The 22,478-nt window shown below is 44.8% G+C and overlaps 1 protein-coding gene across 3 annotated transcripts in view; it reads left to right on the plus strand.

The window, feature by feature from the left end:
* Positions 1–22,478, plus strand: part of LOC133128683 (transforming growth factor beta receptor type 3-like) — an 83,592-nt gene that overhangs the window by 12,963 nt on the left and 48,151 nt on the right. For all 3 annotated transcript variants that reach the window (XM_061242401.1, XM_061242400.1, XM_061242402.1), the window contains exon 3: positions 19,150–19,337. In XM_061242401.1, coding sequence (XP_061098385.1) covers positions 19,150–19,337 — 188 coding nt within the window. The remainder of the gene's footprint in view (positions 1–19,149; positions 19,338–22,478) is intronic.

Genomic DNA, 22,478 nt, shown 5'->3' on the forward strand with positions numbered 1-22,478 from the left:
GTATCTAATACTAAAAAATACTAAAAAATTCTGGGGAAATGGGGTGTAAAATACTATACTAATTTATTAATCTATCCCTCCACCCACCCCCACACGCACTTTCCATAAGCAGAGACCTAACAATGAGTCATACGTATTAGAATTATCCACAGCCTGGAAATCTGTTTTTGATTATGTTCTCTTGATGTTGATCTGAATCACAAGTGAGATTTTGGAAAAGTCAGTCATTATTTGTTTAATACATAAAACATGGGAAATTAAATCATTCCTGATTTATTTGTGCATAGTACAGGTTTAAAAAGATTTGGCGATTTGTGTCTCTCTCTGGCGTTGCTCCATCATAGTCACAGTTTTTGGCTCGCGCTGAAGGATGTGACATCATACGCATTTTCGGCAATTGTTCCGGCAACGGTTGAGCCCGGCGAGGCCCATCTCTATACAATACCCTTAGTCCTTAGCTTCAAGAAGCAAATTTACTGTCATTTTAAGTTTTAATTTTAGCTTAAGTTTTCTTTTTTCATCTCCTGGGTCCTTAAATGAGGACATTGCAGGTTGGCTTCTCTGAGCTCTACACAGTGTTTCTCTTAACATAAAGGACATTCAATTAAAACTAAATAAAAAATTTTTTTTTAAAATATTTTTAACTGCAACATGTTTTTGTCATCCAAGACACTTGTATTATGTAAAAAACAATATCTAAAATACATTTTCCAAAGACTTTTTCTTCTGGGTCTCAGGAGGTTACGAGACAAGTTAAAATGTACACTCGTACAAGTGTACGAGACAAGTTAAAATGTACACTCGTACAAGTGTACGAGACAAGTTAAAATGTCTCGTACACTGCATGTTTTTCGCTGGGTGACCACACTGTCGGTGAGTAATGAACGCCGCTGCTGAGGCGTGGAGCAGCTGTGGAGAAGAGAAGGAGTCGTGTTGAAAGTACGAAGACAGAGCGCAGAACCCTTTCTGGCCGCTTTATCACATCTGTATATTAAAGCTCTAAATCTGCCAGAGGAGCTCTTACGTAACGCCCTGCCCTGGGGCACTCAGTATGCTCCACGTCGAAAAAGTACCAGAACCACCGGGGCTTACTTGGACTGTCTCGCTCCCTGTCCATGATTGTGCCCCCCCCGCCCCGTTTGCCATGCAATGGGCCCCCGCCAAAAAAATCAGTCCTCTATAAAGTACATCCACTGTGAAGCTTTTGGTACCATGCAGATAAAGAAATAAATAAGTAAATACTGGGGGGGGGGGGGGGGGGGGGGGGGGTGCACACACACATGCACACGCACATACTCACACGTGGGGGGAGAAAAGTGCGGCAGGGCTGGAGCCAGAAATTTCTTCCCTTGACTTGCCAAAAACAGCTCCGGCAGGGCGCCCGACAACACTGTAGGGTCCTTGGGAGACAAAGACGTGACCACGAACAATCTGACTCACGCTTTGGACGGGCGAGGCGTTCCTCCATGCCGTCATTGCACAATACTTTACACTGTAAAATGTCCTGTTTCAGTGAACACGGATGGATGCTGCTGAACCTTCGGTCGCCCCTCTTTCTTCTTCCCACAGTATGTCTTTCCTCACTGGGCTCTGTAGCCCGCGGATGCGCTGGAGGTACGCCTTGTTCAGAGCCGACGCCGTACTCTCTGGTGACTCCCTGTACGTTTTTAGAGGTCTGCAAAGTGCAAGACAAGAAAACTCGGTTAAAGCTTTGTGTTGAAGTTCAGAAGATCTGTTAAAAGGAAGAAAAATGTTTCCTACCAAAGTGTATTACTGTCTCTATCTCAAGAGCACAAGGAGAACAATTTATAATGTTAGGTCTTCCTTACGAACAAAATGTATCATGTTCCTCTGATTCTAACCTATCCCCTATTCACAGTATGAAGCTATGAGTAAACCTTGCATTAGGTTTACTTCTTGACATTTCGAAAGGGCATATTTTCCCCGTTTGTTATGTGTCACTATCATAAAGCCAGTGTGGAACGTGCCAGTGTAAATTTATAACCAGGAGCAGGAAACACCCTTCAAACTCATCACTACCTCTGCAGGAAATGGATTGTTGCTGTGAAACAATCGCGCGCCACCTAAAAGAACGGGGACACGCCAGCGATTAAAACCGTCCCGTCAGTTTGATTTGCGATCGGAAAGCGCGGTGCACCAGCGGTGCCGCTCATCTTCTGGGCTGCTCTTCGTTTTTTTTCGACTGCTCCCCGGCTCTCAGACGGCCCTGCCGTTCGTGGAAACCCGAGTCCGGCCCTGGAGGCAACGTCGAACAAAAGGTTAGAGTCATAATCGCAATCTGTATCCACTAAACTCCGCGGAGTCCTGGACGAGGTGATGCCAAGAACTTATTGCGCAACGGCTGCGACGCGATTGGTCCGCAGTCCTCTGTGTATATGGCTGTGGGAGGGGCGCGCCGGCTCCCCCCGCTCCGATCTCCTCTCCTCCGCTCACGGTCGACCAACCCCGCAGGGGCCCTTTGGCCGTGCCAGACCAGATGTGATGCCCGGGATCGAGTTGCAGGCCCCCCGGGGGCCCCAGGGCCCCTGGCCCCCTGGCAGCCAGTGTACCCGGCCACAGGGTTGGCAACCTCAGACACACGGCAACGCGGAAATGTTTACATAGCAACCCAAAACCAGGCAGCCGCACGCAGGCTTAATTAGAGCTCAGGACGTTCCAGCGGAGTGCGTGCTGTGCAGTGTCTTGGAAGCACTGTCGGAGGGGAAGGTTTCGTGTTGGATGTAGCTGTCCGGGATACCTTTTTAAAAGTGTGCTGAGACAAGGAAGCCCGCTCTGATGCTACAGTGTGTGCGTATTTTAGGATGTTGTGTGTGCAGTGTCAAATGATGTGAGAGTAAGACTTTTTGAATAAAGGTTGCTGGTTCAAAGAGAGCCCACCCTATTGAATGAAAGTAGCTGGTTTAAAGGAGTGAATAGGATTGTGTCTAATTGGGGACATGATACTCACATCAGCCCTTGATTTGTGGTATGAAACTCATCATCTACAGTGCTGAGCTGACCCACACTATCTTACTCCATTTGTTTGTTCCTTCATGGCCCCCACCTCCTCCACCAACTTATCCTATTACACCCCTGATATCTCACTGCATCCGCTCCTGCATGTTCATTACCTAGAAGCAGAGGTGGAAAGTCCAGGGATCTGAATGTAAAAATGTTTTTTGTTTCTTCCAGCTAGCTGATTTCAAAATACTGAGGAGGAGTTCAGTTCAGCTGAATTTTCCATCTAAAATTGTGAAAGTGACGATACTTCTAATCTGTACTGTGCATTACTTATTAAATCCACTATTAGCTTCAATTGCTGGCCAGCTTACTGTGTGTTACTGTGTGTTTACTGGCTTGCTTAGCTGTGTGTTACTGTGTATTTGTATTGGCTTGCTTAGCTGTGTGTTGCTGTGTGTTACTGTGTGTTTGTATTGGCTTGTTCAGCTGTGTGTCATTGTGTGTTTGTATTGGCTTGTTTAGCTGTGTGTCACTGTGTGTTTGTATTGACTTGCTAAGCTGTGTGTTACTGTGTATTTGTATTGGCTTGCTTAGCTGTGTGTTGCTGTGTGTTACTGTGTGTTTGTATTCGCTTGCTTAGCTGTGTGTTTGTATTGACTTGCTTAGCTGTGTGTTGCTGTGTTTTTGTATTGACTTGCTTAGTTCTGTGTTATTGTGTGTTTGTATTGGCTTGCTTAGCTGTGTGTCACTGTGTGTTTGTATTGACTTGCTTAGCTGTGTGTTACTGTGTGTTTGTATTGACTTGCTTAGCTGTGTGTTGTTGTGTTTTTGTATTGACTTGCTTAGCTGTGTGTTATTGTGTGTTTGTATTGGCTTGCTTAGCTGTGTGTCACTGTGTGTTTGTATTGACTTGCTTAGCTGTGTGTTGCTGTGTTTTTGTATTGACTTGCTTAGCTGTGTGTTATTGTGTGTTTGTATTGGCTTGCTTAGATGTGTGTCACTGTGTGTTTATATTGACTTGCTTAGCTGTGTGTTACTGTGTTTTTGTATTGACTTGCTTAGCTGTGTGTTATTGTGTGTTTGTATTGGCTTGCATAGCTGCCAGCTAAGAAGACCACTGAGGCCTGGTTACAATATTCCACATGCTCCATTGAGTGGAGCCATTTTAGTAGTTATGAAGCCTTAGTTTTCTTTTATTTTGCTTTATTATGCTGTTTTATTGATCCAAAGCCAATTGGAGGGTACAGTCATGGAAATATGGTATCTAATTAAGTTTTCCATGGGGTGATTTCCACAACAGCGACTGGTGAATGAAGCTGTTCTTTCTGCACCGTAGCTTTGAAACAGCCTTGTGTGCTGTGTACATACTGTGTATGAGTGAGTGGAATGGTTTGGTGCTGGCTCCTGCCCTGGTAAATAGGGCTCTTACAGGCCTTGTGCACACATGCGGATGCGTAAGGCCTCACGAGCGCACAGACGCACAGGACACGCTCATACACACACACACACACACACACACACACACACTCACACTCACACTCACACACACACACATACTCATGCATTCACACTCGCAGACACACACACACTCACACACACACACACACACACACACCCACACACTCTCATACGTGCACACACACACGCACACATGTACACACACACTCACACACACACACAGACTCTCATGCGTGCACACACTCACACACACATGCACACGCATACACACAGCTGCACACACACACACTCACACATACTCATGCATTCACACTCGCAGACACACACACACACACACACGCACTCTCATGCGTGCACACACACACACGCACACACGTACGCACAGTATGCACTGCATTCCAGTACTCCCTGCTCTGCCGTACGACCTGATCATGCAGAGTCCCAGGTTCCCTGAAACAGATCTGTGGCGATAAACAGGCCCGACCTGATGAATTCTATCCTGACCACCTCCTCAACTTATATGGAAAACACACTCGTGTGTGTGCGCAGCACTGCCAGTAAGCAGGCATTTAAATCACTCTGGGCTAAGCGCTAATATGAGCCAGCTGGGGTGACCCTGCCTTTTCCATTGTGTTGAGTGGAGCCAGTCTCTGTAGGCCAGGGAGAGGGAACTGTTTGATGCACATCTCCATTGAGAGAAAGAAAAAGGAATAGAGTAAATCTGGCCCGGGTTCTCTCTGGCTCGCATAGTGAGGCTCATTCTATAAAAAAAAAGCCTGCTTCAGCAGGTATGGGATGAGCTTTTTTTTTCCATCTTTCGCCTGTATAAAATGAAGGACTTGTGCCATGTTCTTTTTAGAGGTTGAATGTTATTTTTCACAGTTGAGTCTCAGCTTTCCCCCTGCTACAGTTACGAGGGTGTTTTGATCGGCCTACTCGTGGTTTTCGTGCAAGTTCTTTTTCCTCCTTTCCTCATTCTGAGTGGTTTTTTTAGCAAGCTTTAGTGATGATTACCCACTGCCACTCATGTCCCTCCCATTTCATTCAGCACCGCGCATTTTTATTCTTTTTATTTTATATTTTGGGATTTGCTTCTCTAATGTGCTCCTGGTGCCACTGCTCCGTTTGCGATGTGATGCACTAGAAAGCCAAAATAAGTTATATAGTCTTTGACTCCTCTGTTCCAATTTTAGTGACTGATAATTAATTAATTTATTTTTTATTTATTTCTAATTTTTCCCTTTTTCTTAGTGTTAGATACACTGTCCACACCCCGCCCCCTGGCAGACCAAGGAAGAGCGACACACGTCTCATCTCTCTAATCGTGTCCATGGTTCCAAGGCATCCGAGGCGCTTATTGTACGGCGATCAGCTAACCCTGCCAAAACCCTCCCTCTGGAGCGGCGAGCCAATTAATGCCGCTCCACGTGAGGCGGACAAACTTGGCTTTTGGCAGGACCGGGAATCGAACCCTGTTCCCCGGTGTGCCACTGCAGCAAACTGCAACCGCAAGTCTGCTGCGTCTTTAGCCTGTTGTGCCACCATGGCCCTCAGTGACTGACCATTTGAGTTATGCACCAGGCTTTTGGTAAGATCTGGATGCAACTGATCTCGCCCTCCTCCAGTTCGTAGTTCGTCCATACTTGTTGGGCAGGTGTTTGTTACATGAACATGGGCAATTCCCTTGTAGATGAACTAAGCCGTCTCTTCTGAAGTGCCGAGCAACGCTGAAAACCTCTGCCAAGTCATTGAGAAATACTGAAAACCAATTCGACTTTCGGTTTGAATCAAAGCTTTTACACTGCCAAGTGATTTCAGTAGCAAACTTCTTTTGCCACTGTGACAAACTTTTTTTTTTTTGTTGCCTCTTTTCTGATTTTTTGTGCTGACAATGGTGATTGCTTAAGATTCTTTGCTCGGATCCATTTGTGTTTTAGCCATGGGGACTGCTGGTGCCACTGCTCCTTATGCGATGTGATGCTCTAGAACACAGGTGTCAAACTCCAGTCCTGGAGGGCCGTAGTGTCTGCTGGTTTTTGGGGTGTTCTGGGTTCATTCAAGTCATTGATTGGTTAAAGTATCCACACACCTTGTTCTCAAGGCCTTAATTGGCCTTAATTGGCAGCTGATTGAAAGGAAACCACAAAAACCCGCAGACACTGCGGCCCCCTGGGGATTCAGTTTGACACCCCCGCTCTAGAAAGTCAAAATAGGTTGATATAGGTAAGGTCTTTGACACCTCTGTTTCCCACCTTAGTGACTGTTAATTTGAGTAGCTACGCACCGGGCATTTGGCACGATGTGGATGTAAGTGTTCTCGGCCCTCCTCCGGTCCCCACTCCCCCCTTTCAGTCCCCTCCCCCACCACCACCCCTAGTTTCTCCCCCCACCATGGCAGCTTCCACCATGTCACAGCTCAAATAATCAGGGGGCTTCCAGGGGGCGTCTCTCATCGCCAGTGTTCCCAGAAGGCCATGCTGTCTCTCACCTGTGCCCCCTCTGCTAGGTCTGGCTGTACTGCCATGGCCCGTACATGGAGCATATCTTTGGAAAGAGAGCACCGTGCTACCGAGAATGATCATGAATGCAGTTTACTCACTGTTAAGTTTTCAATAGCAAGTTTAACCTTCTGATTAATTTTGTCTACCTCTGTACTAAAACATGAACATGGGTGGTTCTGTAGATGTTATGGGTATCCCATGATGTTGTAGTCAAGCCTGATGGGTTTATCACAGCTCATAACACTGTCAACACAGTCTCAGTTTCTGCAATCCATACTTGTTGGGCAGGTGTTTGTTACACGAACATGGGAAATTCCCTGGTAGATGAGCTAAGTGCCGACCAACACTGAAAAGCTCTGCCACGTTATTGAGAAATACTGAAAACGATACCAGTTTTGGTTTGAATCAAAGCTTTTACGCTGCCATGTGATTTCAGCGGCAAATGTCATTTGCCTTGTGACAAACTTTTTTTGGCCACTTTCATAATTGTTTGTGCCCACGCTGACAATCATGATAGCTGAAGATTCTTCGCTGGGTTACATTTTAGTTTTAGCCATGGGGACTGTTGGAGTTAAACTGTTGCATCATGTATGTTTTTATTTGTTTTACTTATTTCATTTTATTTTTTACTAACCTAACTAACAGCTGGTAGCTGGTTGTCCATTTCAGACCAGCTCCCAGCTCGACATAGCTTAGCTGGTTGACCGGTTCAGACCGGCTCCCAGCTCGACATGGCTTAGCTGGTTGACCGGTTCAGACCGGCTCCCAGCTCGACATGGCTTAGCTGGTTGACCGGTTCAGACCAGCTCCCAGCTCGACATGGCTTAGCTGGTTTGACCAGTTCAGACCAGCTCCCGGCTCGACATGGCTTAGCTGGTTGACCAGTTCAGACCAGCTCCCGGCTCGACATGGCTTAGCTGGTTGACCGGTTCAGACCAGCTCCCAGATTCACATCGTTTGTCCAGCTCCAGCTATATTTTGAAACAGTTGGTAGTTAGTTGACCAGCTCATACCCAGCTAGACCAGCTTCATGACCCGTAGACCATGCTGCGTGACCAGCTCATACTCAGCTAGACGTGCTCAGTTTTCATGCCGGTCAAGCCGTTATAGCTAACTTTAACATCAGGGTTGACATGGCCCTCCGAGTGACTAAGGCAAGCCGGCAGAACATCTTCCCCTTCTCTTCCCTGCATGGTTTCACTTTAATGAAAGAGGTCAATGAAAGATGCAGTAATTTGTCGTGATGATGAATGCTGTAATTGGCCGCGGTAATTTTCAGTCTGCCGCAGAGACGACACTCCGAATGCAAAGTTTGCGGCCGTAATTTGTAAAAGATCACAGAGAAACGATTTCCTGGTTCACGCAGCGCAACTTCCGTAAGCCCGGAGTGAGTGGAAGTGGCCCTGGTGTTTGGCAGTGATGGAGTGGGGAAGCAGTCATCCGTTACGCCGGGCCCTGTCTGGACTCGCGTGTGCGTCGCTCTCCTCAGCTTGCGGGACGCTTTTCCCGTGTTTATGCGCTGTCCTTGCTCAGAGGCGGCAGTTTATTCGGGTGCTGTCACGGCCAGCGGGCTGCTTAGCGGAGAGAACGACACGCTACCGCTCCGTTGCGATATATAACCGAGATGGACGGACAACTGGGGTTCAGCGTGCTCTTTAAAGTACATTCCATTACTTTCCACCGTTTATGGCCGGCGCGACCTGTAGCTGGAGCGCGTAGAAAATCCATACGGCTGGACAAAGTAACAAACAGCTTGCTAAGGAACCCCCCCGAGGCCCTTTGTCTTTATTTCCTCTGGAAATGCATAGGGGTAGGAGGGACAAAAAGGGTATCCATTCAACAGAAGTTGTGATCCATTTTTTTTTACATCTCATTCATTGAAAAGGGTGAGTTTTGAATGTGGCGTTAACAGCTGAGCGGGGCTGTGAGGTCCAGCAGAGGGCAGTGCCAAAGGTATTGTCGCAGCTTTGAGGGCGATGATAAGGAAAGGACGCAGTTCCGAGTGGAGAACAAACTAATCACGTAATACCGGGGAGGTGGAGTGTGGTGAGGGGGGCAGCCTCTATGCTGTCAGAGGATTCAGGGGTGGGGGGGAGATTGTTCAGTGCGACAGGGTAAGAGGGGTCCCTGGGGGAGGGGTTGTGTGAGGGGGTGGGCAAGCCACACCAGGGAAAAATATTTGCCTCTAAGTGATGGCTGAAATGCCCTTGGAGAGACTTGGGTTACATTAGCCATTCAGTTGAAAGTGCATTTTCGCTGCATGAGCATATCTTGTTAAATGTGCAGATGAAGCAGCGTTTACCGAGGCATGCTGCATCTCTACTAAACTCCAGCCCTTTTCTACCTCCTTATTGTACACACTGCATATATTATACTGTTGTTTCTGACATCAGCCTAGTTTGGTCGCCTTCTAACTTTATTCGATGCAGTTCGCAGTGTTGTAAACAACCTTTTTATTTCTGGCAACGAATCCGCCGAAAATTGCATTCATAAAACTCTACAGCCAGTATTCAAGCAAAGTGTCCCTGTCTTCTTCATAGTCCAACATTCCAAGCTAATGGACTTGCTATAGTGCCTTGGCACATTTGCTAACTAAGGTTCACAGCTGGCTAACGCCTACACTTTGATGTTTCAATGCACAAGCCAAGTGCAGCAAACAGCCAGGCTAAAATGCTGATCAAAACAATTGCCCCAGAATACTGGTGTGCTTCGGCGATCAGCTTCTGCTTGCGAGTTATTCAATAGAAGAAACAGTTTTGGATTAACATGTACATTTCTGTTGATGTTTGCAAGTATAACTGTGGCGGTACATTTGAAAAGAGACATGGCTGTTGAGTTTTGAATGTAAATTTTAGGTTTATATTATATCACTGCAAACTGTGTCTCAAAAAGTCGTGAAATCTAGAAAATTTGTCACCTCCATTTGTTACCTGGATGGGTAGATAGTAATCTCGGTAAATGGAAACATGCTTTAATTACATTTGTGTGCAGACTGCCGCTGTAATGTGTTAAATTGCTCCTCTTTCTATGGTCAACACAGTCTGCAGAGCTCTGGGTCCTGCCACTTTACTAGTGGGATAGCGGCTAAGTGGCTAAGACAGGGTATCCTGGTCCTGCTTGAGTGAGTCATCTGCTCTTTCCCTACGGAAACCCACATTGTTATCCTTAACTTCAAAGCCCCGGAGAAAATTTATGATTACGTCTGAGGTTGTAAAGAGACTTTTGGCTTCCTGAGTCACACTGTTTGTTAGAAACCGTGGACTGTTTGGCTGACTTGGTCTGTCAATGTAGTGCATACACCAAAAGATCTCTTGGAAGGTTGCTTTAGTGTCTTAACGAGTGAAGAACTGCAGCAGGAATGTAATACCTTTCTTGGATGTAGTTGGATTAGATTTGCCGGTGAAACGTACTAGATCAGGGTGTCTTAAGGGACTTTTGCGAAATGGTACACAAATTCAGAATTTCTCTGATAATCTCCAGAACACCCCCTCCTTCTTTACTGAGCCCTCCCTCTGGGCCTTCACACTGTTAACGTGACTGGTTCTCTGGTTTTTGGCACCTTTTTAATATGGGGTTCATCTCCTGGGGTATGCTGTCTATGTGTCTTCACTAGGCTTCTGGTCCATCCTCTGATCCATAATCCACACGTGAAAGATTAGAGTCCCTCCCTCCCTTGCAACAGATCCCATGCTGACATCTGCTTGTGGCATTTGAATTGTTATCAAAGGTGTGTCCCACTGGGACAGTCATATTCTGCCGCAGATGGTCTGCATGTCGACTGTCCACCTTCTAAGTAAGAGTTTTTTTTAACAAGCCCTGCCCACAGCCTTGGAGAGGGAACAAAGCTAAACCTTGAAATTCTTCTATTAAATATCCCTGTTCCATCTCATCTCAGCCCTACCAGAAAAGCTTTATTGCAGACCTAATACTTCACTGCAGAAGGCCAAGGAATCCCACAGTGTGCTGATCAGCAAGGTTTCTTCACTAAAAGCCATTTTGTTTCTGACTATGATCTGCTGGGTCATATCATGCATTTGCTGGCATGGCATTGTTTCAGATTCCACTACCTGATGGGGACATTTGCTACTTCCTTGACTAAGTGCGATTGAGTGCTCACCTTCATCCTGCTCTGCACTTCCTCCTGTCTTCCCAGCTCAAGGTTTTGAAACAGCCGGTTGCTGGTTGTCCATTTCAGACCAGCTCCCAGCTTGACATGGTCTGACCAGCTCAAGCTATGTTTTGAAACAGCTGGTTGACCAGCTACCAGCTCAGACAAGCTACTAGCACTAGCTGGTTGACCAGCTCATACCCAGCTAGACCAGCTCTATGACCAGCTTCATCAGCTGAGTTGTCAAGCTGGTCAAGCTGGCATAGCTGGACTTTACAGCAGGGTTCCTCTCTTCTTTGTCGCTAGCTATCAATTTAACTTGTATTGTCTTTATCAAATGTTATTGCGTCACCATGGGAAGTTAATTGTTGTAATGTGAGATTTGAGGTCCCATTGATTGCTGAGAATTACATTTTCAAGAGAAAAAAACGGCGGCCTTGGAGGATTTTGGATTTTGCGATTCAATGTTTAACTGAATCATCTGTTTCTAGTTTGTACAGTTAAAACAGATTTGAGGCGGTGGTTGATTCTGCAAAGCCATAACTTTACAATTTGTCTTTTGTATTTCATAATTCATCAGGGCCGTCTCTCCATGGGATGGTGATTCAGTTAGAAACACACATTTGGTATTACTTTCATAGTAACATACTTGACTTGGAATGTGCAAATTATTCTCTCTTGTTGTATTCATTGCAGCTGCGTTCTCTGCTAAGTTTGTGTCCCACATGTACAGTAATGGCGGAAGTGACATCAGTAGTAACAGTTAAGACTGCTTATTCTTGGATACGTTTTTGTTGTTGAAATATAGGAATGGAGTGAATTCACCTCCTGTCTCAAAGGTGTGGCCTCATGATCTTTCAGTAGGTAGTGGTTGACAGGTCTGAAATCTGTCGCTGAGAAAATCCTAGAGCTCTTTGTGGGAAACCTCTAGTTTCAGTGTCTGATCCAGTGTCTACAAAAACATTTCCTGTGATACCCCGCGTAGTTCACCTCTGAACAAGCTGAATTTGTTGAAATAACCTGAAGGTCTCATGTATATGAATATGATAATATTTTTTGAATGAAAGTAGCCTATGACCTGAGAATATCAGTTACCCATTGTTCAAGCTCTGGAAACTCAGTTAGTACACTCAAAAGGCCCCTTGAATCCCCTTCCTTTAGTGTTTTTTATATTACTATTTGTGATTATGTGTCATATAGCTTCCATGGTTTGATCCTATTTATTTGATCCTTTGTTTGATTGTACATGCACATTCTGATGTCTTTGCTGTTTGTACATCTGAAATGGCAAACAGACACAGAATGCAAGAATTTTGTCTGTCTGTGATATTTTTTTTTCATTAAATTGCTTAAGATAACCAGGAAATCGGGGGGAACAGGAAGGTGGGGTGGTGATAAGCGTGGTGTCTGTGGCTCACCAGCGTTTCATATCCAGACTGTTATTTACTGCGACCGTTCTCACATCGTCTTTAAAACAAAAAAGTGTTATGAGTTGGGGGATCCGCTCCACTGTCTGAGCTTGCGACTTGGCAGAAATGGAACTGACCAACAGTTTTACAGCCATTCTTGTGTAGAGCAGTCCTTTGGATAAAAGTGTCAGCTAAATAACATGTCATGTAATGTTAAATACTTGCACTTAACCTTTTGGTTATAACTGCTCTACGTGTGTTTTGCTTTTTATGGATTTGATACTTTTCACTTGTTGAAGAACCTATGCACTTGTAAGTCACTTTGGATTAAAAGCAAACTTACTGAAATGTAAATGTAATGTCACTGGTAGCTCGACTTGCACACTTCCTATCTAATGAAGGGAATTTACTCACCGTTATTCACTGTGCCTCCGTGTGAACTCTTTCCACAACCCACCGCCCACCCCGCCCCCTGACAACCCAGTGGCATTTTAAAATTAAAGATGTGGTTGGCTGCGCGCATCCATTCCTCTCTTCCCCTGCTGCTTTCTTTGAAAACGTGGTTCCAACGCCGAAAGGTACAGTACCTCTCTTCGGGACTCATTTTCAAAGTCACAAAATGTAGCTTGTGCGACCCATTAATTTCTTAGCAGCACAGCCAAACCAGCACGGTGGCATTTCTTATTGTCATCTGTTTTATGCACATGAGAGGAAAAGTGACACAGTGAATGTAATTAATGTCAATTTCGTTAGTTTTAGTTATTGAGTTCCTGTACAGTCCTGTGCAGCGAAGAAGAGAGACAACATTTTGCTAGCCGTCAGTTTACGTGTTTATGCTGGAAACTTTCTGCTGGGCATTTGTTCCTGCTGTGTATTTGAGTTGGAGATTTACTGCGTATGAAAATCTACCAAAGCCACAAATTACTCTGCTTCTTCCACCACATGACCTGGCTATAGGAGGAAGTAAATAGCTGTATGCTGCTTTCTGGGGTTTTTTCATAGATCCCTCTCAATTTTCTGCAGGCATCACAGCAAGAAGCTAGAAGCTTCCTGTATGATTGAGATGCATGCTGGGATGTATTATGGTCCTCCTCACATTTCTGTTCAGCTGGAAAATATGCCATTTAAAGGGTTTCAAGACCAGGATAGGTGGGAGAACAGAGGAGAAAAAAAATCTAGTAACACTATTTAAAGCTGTCGGAACATTAGCACATATTTTTTAGTGCAGCACTAGGCAGTAAAATGTGGCTTTGAGGTGTTAGGTGGAAACAGATGCGCTTGACAAGAAAAAAAAATGGTGTAGTTATTATCATAGCTGCCCGATCTTTGGTCGTAATTTTACATTTTATATTATTTTGCCTTTCTGAATTCAGATGTTTTGGAAGCCACCGAGCTAAGGTTTCAGCTGTTATTTAGCCAGCTGTTATGCCTAACTACTGCTGCATAAATCCACTTGACCTGAACCTTCACAAACCTTAGAGTTCAGTGTACAAACCCACACTGTTTTGCACTCAGGTAATAAAGCTAATCGTAGACATCAGGAACACATTCTGAGTCTATGAGATCTGTAGCCTAAAATCTGTCAATGCAATGAGAACAAACAGAATTACATACATAAGGAAAGCTGTTTCCTTCCGTAGGAAACAATGTTTCCTCACTGTTAAATGATGTCAAGTTGAATTCAGCGCTGCTACCTCTTTTCCCTTTGCTGTCCCCCAGTAACACATTATGTCGAAACTGTCGAAAAGTGACTGAACCTGAGCCTGCCGATCTTTTCACAACCCATCAGAGGCAGCTCTCTACCACTTGCAGGGCCTTGGCTGTTGATTGCACAGTGCGCACGGGCTGGTGCGTGCTGTCTTTTGGAAGGGTGGCACCCAACTCCGCTCCTCTTGGTGATACTGACCTGAAATGAAAGAGTTCCGGGGTTGGGGGCGGGAAGGATGACTGGATGATGGTTTCTTCGGTTCTAGCTATACTTGAACATTGCACCTTTTACTCTGATTGGTTCCCATTTTCGTGAGGCCAATGTTGTCTGCTGTTCTCCTGCTCCAGCAATCATATTTTAACCAGCTATTCCTCCAGGAAATGAATAGCCACCTCCATGTTACATACGCCTGAGACCCAACATTGTGCTGTAGGTTTCAGCATAGTAAAATGTACGACTCTTGTACGACACTTGTCCCATACAGTGGACAAAAATGAACGGCTGGAATTTTGGAGGGATGTTACAAGGATGTGAGCCTCTGCTTTTTGGATTTTTTTAAATGCATGGAAAAAAGACAGAGGTATGAAGGTATAAAATACTGTAAGATACTTTTTATAAAATACTGTAAGATACTTTTTTAACCAGTATACATAAAGGCGTAATATCTTTCAAGATATGGAGATCTTGCTTCATTGTCAGGTCGGTGAGGAAATATGCACACATAGGGATCTTTGGTTAAGCATCAAGCGGATCAGTATTTCTGAGGCTTGCGATTGCCGCAGTAGTCTGCCGGGCACCTGTGACAGTGGCCCCTCTGGTCTGTGGAGCCACGTGGCAGTGTGAACCATCGTCCCTCACCCCTCTCGGGGTGGGTGTCCCCGGCGGGCGGGTGTGAAACCGTGGCCCCCGGCAGACAGGGCTTCTCTGTGCTCAGCCCAGGGAGCGGGGTCACGAGGCCGAGGCGAGAGGAGGTGACGGGGGGGGGGGGGGGGAGGCCGTTGAGAGGCCAGCTCCCCTTTCATCCAGCCTGCTGAGGCTCTGATGGAAATTCCAGATGCGGCCCCTCGGTCACTCTCCACTTTTTGGGCTACCCCAGAAAATTTGACTAATAATAGAACATTATATAATATATGTCTACAATGTAAACGTACTGTATATTATAGGCCCATATATCACTGCTGTTTGTGATGCGCTCAAGGGGCCACGACTGCTGTCTGTTTATGCAATGATTTGGAATATGTAGTATTTCGTAACAGCAAATCGTATACCACGAATTGAAAGTTGTTTTTTTTAGAATATTCCGTTATTTTGGTTGATGTAGTTGACAATAGTCGATCAAACATGTAGAAATCCGTTTTATTGCAGGTTTTCTTCCTGTTTTTCCCCTCAATGAATTTCCTGTAAAGATATGGTGTGGTCGCATTTAACCAGTCTCTGAAAGAAACAAACAGTTCACGGTATTTCTCATTATTTAGAGACTGTTTTACTTGGATAAGGCCAGTGCAAACCAGTCAATATGATAAATTATATTTCAAATTTAACTGTAAGGAATACCAAGTAACAAAATAATGCAAAAACATCACACCATGTTAAAGTCCAGACATATTACACTGCTTTTAATTGTGAAAAGAAGAATCACAATCCAATCGGACCATTTATGTGTCTATTTATTATTGACAGTTGTGAGCCAGGCACAGTTGATGGGTACTTACAATGTCAAAGGCCTATTCCTGGCAGCATGGGAACCCACTCCCACTCCCTGCCTCCAACTACGATTCCACTTTTGTTTAGGAATATAAAACAAATGGGGGCTTCCTACTATTATTGTGCAGATCTTGTGTATTCTTTTTACAATATACTTTCTCAATGGTTAAATAAAGAAACGGCATCACTGCCGATTAAGTAATCTTTTGGCCATCTTCCAAAAGCTTTTTTTTTTTTTTGTGCGGGGACCGCGGGGCCTCGGTCTGGCCGATAGTTGTTGTTCCACAGCTCCTTCTGCGAGGGACGTATGAGTTGGTGGGCCTTTGGTTTCGGGTCAGGGAGCAAGGCATGATGGGAACTCGTCCCCATGGGAAAGCGTCTGATACGCGCTTTTACAGTCAGGCCCGCCCCCTCGTTGCGTTTCGTACTTCACGGACTTTCGTCGGACTTTTAAACAGCTGCCCCTGTGTCGGATCAAAGCGGCGCACGGCTGTTCTGTTGAACCCATTCAAAGCCTCCGAGAGGCTGACGGATAAATCTTAAGCTGAGTCAGCCATTGCTCATTACTCATGAAGTGAATGAAAAAAAAAAAAAAAAACTTCTTTTGTGAAGTGGTGTGGGACATCTTGAGAAGTGATTGTCCAGGAGTATGCAAATGAGTGACTCCACGCTTGAGAACGTTTTCCAATCTTATAAAAAAAATGTATTGTGTCAAAGCCCAAAAAAACTTTTCTTCCATTTTTTCTTCCATAGTGACTGCTCTCACTGCTCTGAACCGGACTGCTTCAGTTGTTGCCCCGCCATTTTGTTTACCTAAACCTGTGGGTCCATTAATGAAACATGTATATACGACAGAGTAACTAGTGAGAATGCCTGGCTACCGGCTTCCCCATGGCTGTGAATACTGCTACAAAACCCCTGTGTTAAATGAGTGTGTTAAACGAGTGTGTGCTTTTTGTGTCCCTCCCCAATGTTTTTTTGTTAAGGAGTGTACTATTTAGGTTCTGTGTTTCTCTGTGTTTTGGGTGTTATGGTGTATTTTGGCGGTCTGAGGGGCATGCACAGGTGGTCGGTGATGAAGCCCAGGGCTTGGCAGATACCTGTCCCAGGGGAGCCTTTGTTTTTACGCGTGCTCCTCTCACCAACCCTGACCCCCTCCCCCCCTCCCCTTACCCCCCAGCTGTCTCCCTGGCTCCCAGCAGCACAAGTAGCAAAGAAAAAAGCCCCCGTTTGCTTCTTTAGCAGCACAGACATAACACACAAGGCACCCTCCTGTTTTGGGTCTCAGTGTTGGCTGAGGAGTCACGTTGTGAACACGTTTCGCGTCCGTTCCTAAAACGTTCCAGAGTGTCATTTATCTCCATACCTCCATGTCCCTGTTTCATCCTTGACCCTGCCTTGGAAGTGATTCGACTGCTATTGTAAAACACAACACGGTCTGTGTTGTCTTCCCAAATAAGACCTATTGCGGTTCCTTAGGAAAACATTGTCTATATTTATCATATGGCTGAAGCGAGACGTCTTCCCCGGTGAGAGACTCCTTTTGGACTGGAGCCCTGTGGTTATTACCAGGAAAACCTTTGTTTAAGAGCATATATTGACATTACTCAGCTGTTGAATCACCTGTTATTATAGGTTTTATGTAGTAACCAGTGCTGCGGTTTAAACTAAAAATTGATTATATAATGTTTGTACTTGAAGGTAATCACTCTTACAATAAAAGCGCTTATTTGAGAAATTATGCAAATCACACAATAAAAACTCTAGAATTACAGGCATGTTGGAAAAAGCACCGCTTTAGGTTTTTAATCATCAGGACCTGACTGAAACCTGCTCTCGAAAGCCACAATTTGTGGTAATTATCTGGAAGGTCCCTGAGCCATGTTTTTGTAGTTCAGAATCCTCATTATTTTAACAGCTCTCGTATTTCCCCTGAGGTCATGGGAAGTCTAGTACCCATTCAACCCTATTTGGGGACAGGCGTGAAAAGTGCCGGCAGACTCTTGCAAAAGACCTACGCACTGGCCGAGCCAGGACTCCTCTGTCTAGCTCTGATGACCTTAGCTGGCCACGAATAGAGTGACTTCCAGAGCCAACTTTGCTCATGTCCGTCATGCTAGAGATGTTAAGAGGTCCAATTTAAGGAACAAGTCATTAAAAATCAAGCCAACGATAATCAAGCCAAGGCTTCCAAGGACATTATCTGCTGATAGTTTTCTGTATAAACCCATTTTACTGTAATTTTGTGACTTAAGCCAAGCCATGGGAGATCAGGACTTCATTTGGCATAAAAGAAAAGGCTCATTTTATTGTTTTTTGTGTTGAAAAACCTTTGAAAAAGACTGTTGAGCTGTGGAGCACAGAGCCAGGCCTTCATACCTCATCTCCTGGGCTATCCTGATACCTTAGTAATGACCCCATATCCCCCTTTAGTAGTAGAACCTAGGTCTTATTAAACAACTTTGGTGAATGTGTTTTTGGCGTATTTATACAGTGTGAGTCCTTGTTTATATGACATCTTCACATACCTTAGTTGAGACTGTAATAAATTGCTCAAAGATAAAATGATAACTTGAATAAGACCTGGCACATGTACCTGTGTGCACTGTGAGTAGACACAAGTGGCCTTGTGCTGAACCTGAGCTGTTATTCTTGAAGAGTGCCCTGTGCGGAACCTGGGTTGTTATTGTTGAAGAGTGCCTTGTGGTGAACCTGGGTTGTTATTGTTGGGGAGTGCCCTGTGGGTAAAGCTGGGTTGTTATTGTTGAAGAGTGCCTTGTGGTGAACATGGGTTGTTATTGTTGAGGAGTGCCCTGTGGGTGAAGCTGGGTTGTTATTGTTGAGGAGTGCCCTGTGAGTGAAGCTGGTTTGTTAATGTTGAAGAGTACCGTATGCTGAACCTGGATTTTTATTGTTGAAGAGTGCCTTGTGCTGAATCTGGATTGTTATTGTTGAAGAGTGCCTTGTGGTGAACCTGGGTTGTTATTGTTGAGGAGTGCCCTGAGGGTGAAGCTGGGTTGTTATTGCTGAAGAGTGCCCTGTGGGTGAAGCTGGGTTGTTATTGTTGAGGAGTGCCCTGAGGGTGAAGCTGGGTTGTTATTGCTGAAGAATGCCCTGTGGGTGAAGCTAGGTTGTTATTGTTGAGGAGTGCCCTGTGGGTGAAGCTGGGTTGTTATTGCTGAAGAGTGCCCTGTGGGTGAAGCTGGGTTGTTATTGTTGAGGAGTGCCCTGTGGGTGAAGCTGGGTTGTTATTGCTGAAGAGTGCCCTGTGCTGAATCTGTTCCCTGTGTTTGCACGCAGGTCCATTGTCCCGTAGCCCATGTGAGCTGCTGCCTCTCGGGAAGGGGCACCCTGTGCAGGCCCTGCTGAAGCTCTTCACTGCGTTGTCAGGCTGTGCCAGCAGAGGCACCACAACCCTCCGCCAGGAAGTGCACATCATCAACCTGAAGAGCAACAGGCCTGAGAGGACTGAAGTCAGGCGGACTGAGGTAAATCACTTGCACCACAGAGCCCATTCCTGCACCAGGGAGCCCATTCCTGCACCGCACAGCCCATTCCTGCATTACACAGCATATGCATGTCTATAAGACATTCCCTCATTACACAGCACATGGATGTCCATAACCCATTGCTGCATTACACACCATACAAAATTAATCTGCAGCACACAAAATAACCTTCAACACACAGAGCATCGCAGCTATGCAGTAAGGTTTAAACTGTATTTCTCCAACACAAAACCAGTTGCACAAAGTTATTGTAGGGTAATTTAGCCATTTTTCAGTCAAATACAGACGTTGCTTACTTTGGATGCCAGACTTCATAGTAATTTCTTGTGGTAAAAATGAATATAGTAATTATCTTTGAAATTTCTTTAATGTTAACCAGCCTAGATTTTCCCATTTCTTTTGCCTGGTTGGTGCAGATGTGCAGACAGAGGCAAATAATATGATTTCACAGTCCAGCTTTTCTTGGGGGCTGGAGCTGACAGCTGGATGTGATAAATGATCTTGCCTGTAAAACAGTCAATTGTCTGTAAAAAAAAGTATTATTTACACTGGCCAGAGAAAGATCACATGGGATGGAGTGGAACAAGTCGAGTGTGATGTTTCACTACAGAAATGGGCTTCTGTGCCTTAGCTCATCTGCTGATTGGTCCTGGGCAGCTTGTGTATTTCAGCACACACAGAGACGATGTGGCCACTTCCTTTGTTGGCCGTCCCTGATGACCGAATAGTTGTTGCCAGATAGCATTTCTGGAAATGCTAGTACTGCGTCATTTCCCGTTTACTTTTGCAGGTTAAACAACTTGCACACTGAGAGTCTGCAGAAGCCACGCTAGCATTCCTCTCTAGCATCTACCTCTACCATGCTGGTTTCAATGTGAAATGTCCTCCACAGGCAATTAATATTTGTCCCCTGTATAGTCTCTGGTCTTAACCGCAAGAACCATATATGTTCTACACCGCTGAAACCTCCACTACAAGGCACATCGAATAAAAATAAAAAAACTTTTAAAAATATGTTGTTTTTGCCATTCAGTTGTTTTTTGTCAACAGTTGTTTTATGTCAACAAAAATTTAAATATTCAGATATGTTTTTCTTCCGGGTGTCAAGGAGGATATGAATCTACTCAACTCTGACTCCAAACACAACATCCATGCTGTTTTGTTCCAGCTTAAGTCAATTAATTAGGCTTGACGATGCTAATCGAATGCTTATCTGGTGTTTACGAGAGCAGCCAAGCAGCCTTTCATTTCAAAGGATAATCTCAGGAATTACAACCCCAGGCTATTCTCAGTGGGGCCAGATGAATTTAGGGTTTCGGCCCCCTTCCGTGAGAGTGGCAGAGATAGCTGAGCCAGGAGGCGCTGGGAGCTAGGCCTGATCAGCCTCACTGATCTGAGAATGCTTCTTCACTGGAATGCAACGTGCACACAGCGTAGATGGTCTTCAAACTGATGTTGAAGACGAGAGCAGGTTTTTTTTTTCAGTGTATCTGTGCTTTATGACGATGTCCATCTCTGCGTCAGCGAGCGCAAAGCTCAAAGATGGTGTTGGGTGACCGGTACAGTGCTGACAGGCTTATTGCAGCCGCATATACTGACGGCAACACTTACAGGCCAGGATCCAGAAGGTTGAAGCTTTGAATCCTGGCTGATGGAGTACCACAGTCTAACTTGCTTGGGGAAAATTTTCCAGTGAATGACTAGGCATTCTGTTTAACAGCGAAGACATATAACTTACTGGGATGCATCTGCAGAGTAAATAACTGAAGATTTACTGATAACTAGTATGATGAAGTTGTGGGGTCTTTACAGTGGCCTATATCCACCTCACAATCTCAGGTCCTTCGGTCTCGGTGTCTATTGTTTGCTCGTTCCGTCCCCCCGATTGTAATTAAGAGTCCTGCAAATGGTGGCAGTTCCTTCCCCTGTTGTGAGCAGGAAGCTGAAGAAAGGCGTGCGTGGCCAAACCGAGGGAGCAGAAGATTGTAAACATCCGCAGACGATCAGATTGTTGTTGGAAACCGCGTGACGTGAAACAAAAGCGGAGAAAATGTTATCGCCTCCATCTCATCGCGGATAATCTCCAATCTTTTGTCCCCGTGAAGACAAAAGGACTTCATCAACTCACATATAATGGCAGCATGCTATTGAGTAAACATATGGCAGGCATCTGTGCTCAAAGATGAACAAATGCATTTTTAAAGTTGAGTGAGTACAGTATGTTGCCCCGCCTTGAAAATGCAAATGAAAGCTGGGCAAATAAAAGAAACAAAAATGTTTTCTTTTGAAAAAAATTGATGGTGAAATAATCCATGGTTTAACACAGATTTAGGAAAACAGTTATCTCAGTCAGCTGGGCTCTTATTGTTGGCTTGAGTTTTTACCCAGCCTTTGCTGGAGTTACTCCTCCCACTGGCAGAAAGCGGGAGTGTGGGGTTGTTTTTCAAAAGACGGGAATCTATGGGAGGGGCTCACTTTCGAGCGGCTAGACTCAGACTGCTTATAAAACTGCCCCCACTGTGACTCATTGGCTGCCCCCTGTGTGAGGAAGATTTAAATATTAATAAAGTGTGTCTTTTCACAATCTTAAATGTTTTGCATTTTCTAAAAATAGGCACATTTGTGATGTTGCCACGGGAGAAATGTAATGCATCACTTGACACATGTGCATAATGTATCAGCGGACACATATTCACAGACTATATGAATATGAAATGACATACTAGTTTGTATGAATATCCATTAAGAAACAGAGGAGAGACATGGGTAACCATATTAATACTGAATATTACAGGATCCGTTGAAATTACTGCAAATTGTTAATTAAATAGTAGCTTTGAAGCAGGGCTGGAAAGGTGTTATGTGCATATCATTTTAATAATCTTAATAATTTTCTCTTAATAATAAGTGATAATTTGCTCCTCTTTGAAAACTGCACTTTGCCATATTTGTTGAAAGAAAGCGCATGCAGCCTTTGAGTACAGCAGACAGGGTCTGAGGTTTATTTGTCATCCTGTTCATGATGTGTGCTGGGAGTTTGACCAGAAGAGAATTCCACAGGTGTTGCATCATATTTAATATTGTGCTATAATATTTGTCTTATTTTTCATGGCTCAGAAA

The sequence above is a fragment of the Conger conger genome, chromosome 5, assembly GCF_963514075.1.
Source record: "Conger conger chromosome 5, fConCon1.1, whole genome shotgun sequence".
NCBI classification, from domain to species: domain Eukaryota; kingdom Metazoa; phylum Chordata; class Actinopteri; order Anguilliformes; family Congridae; genus Conger; species Conger conger.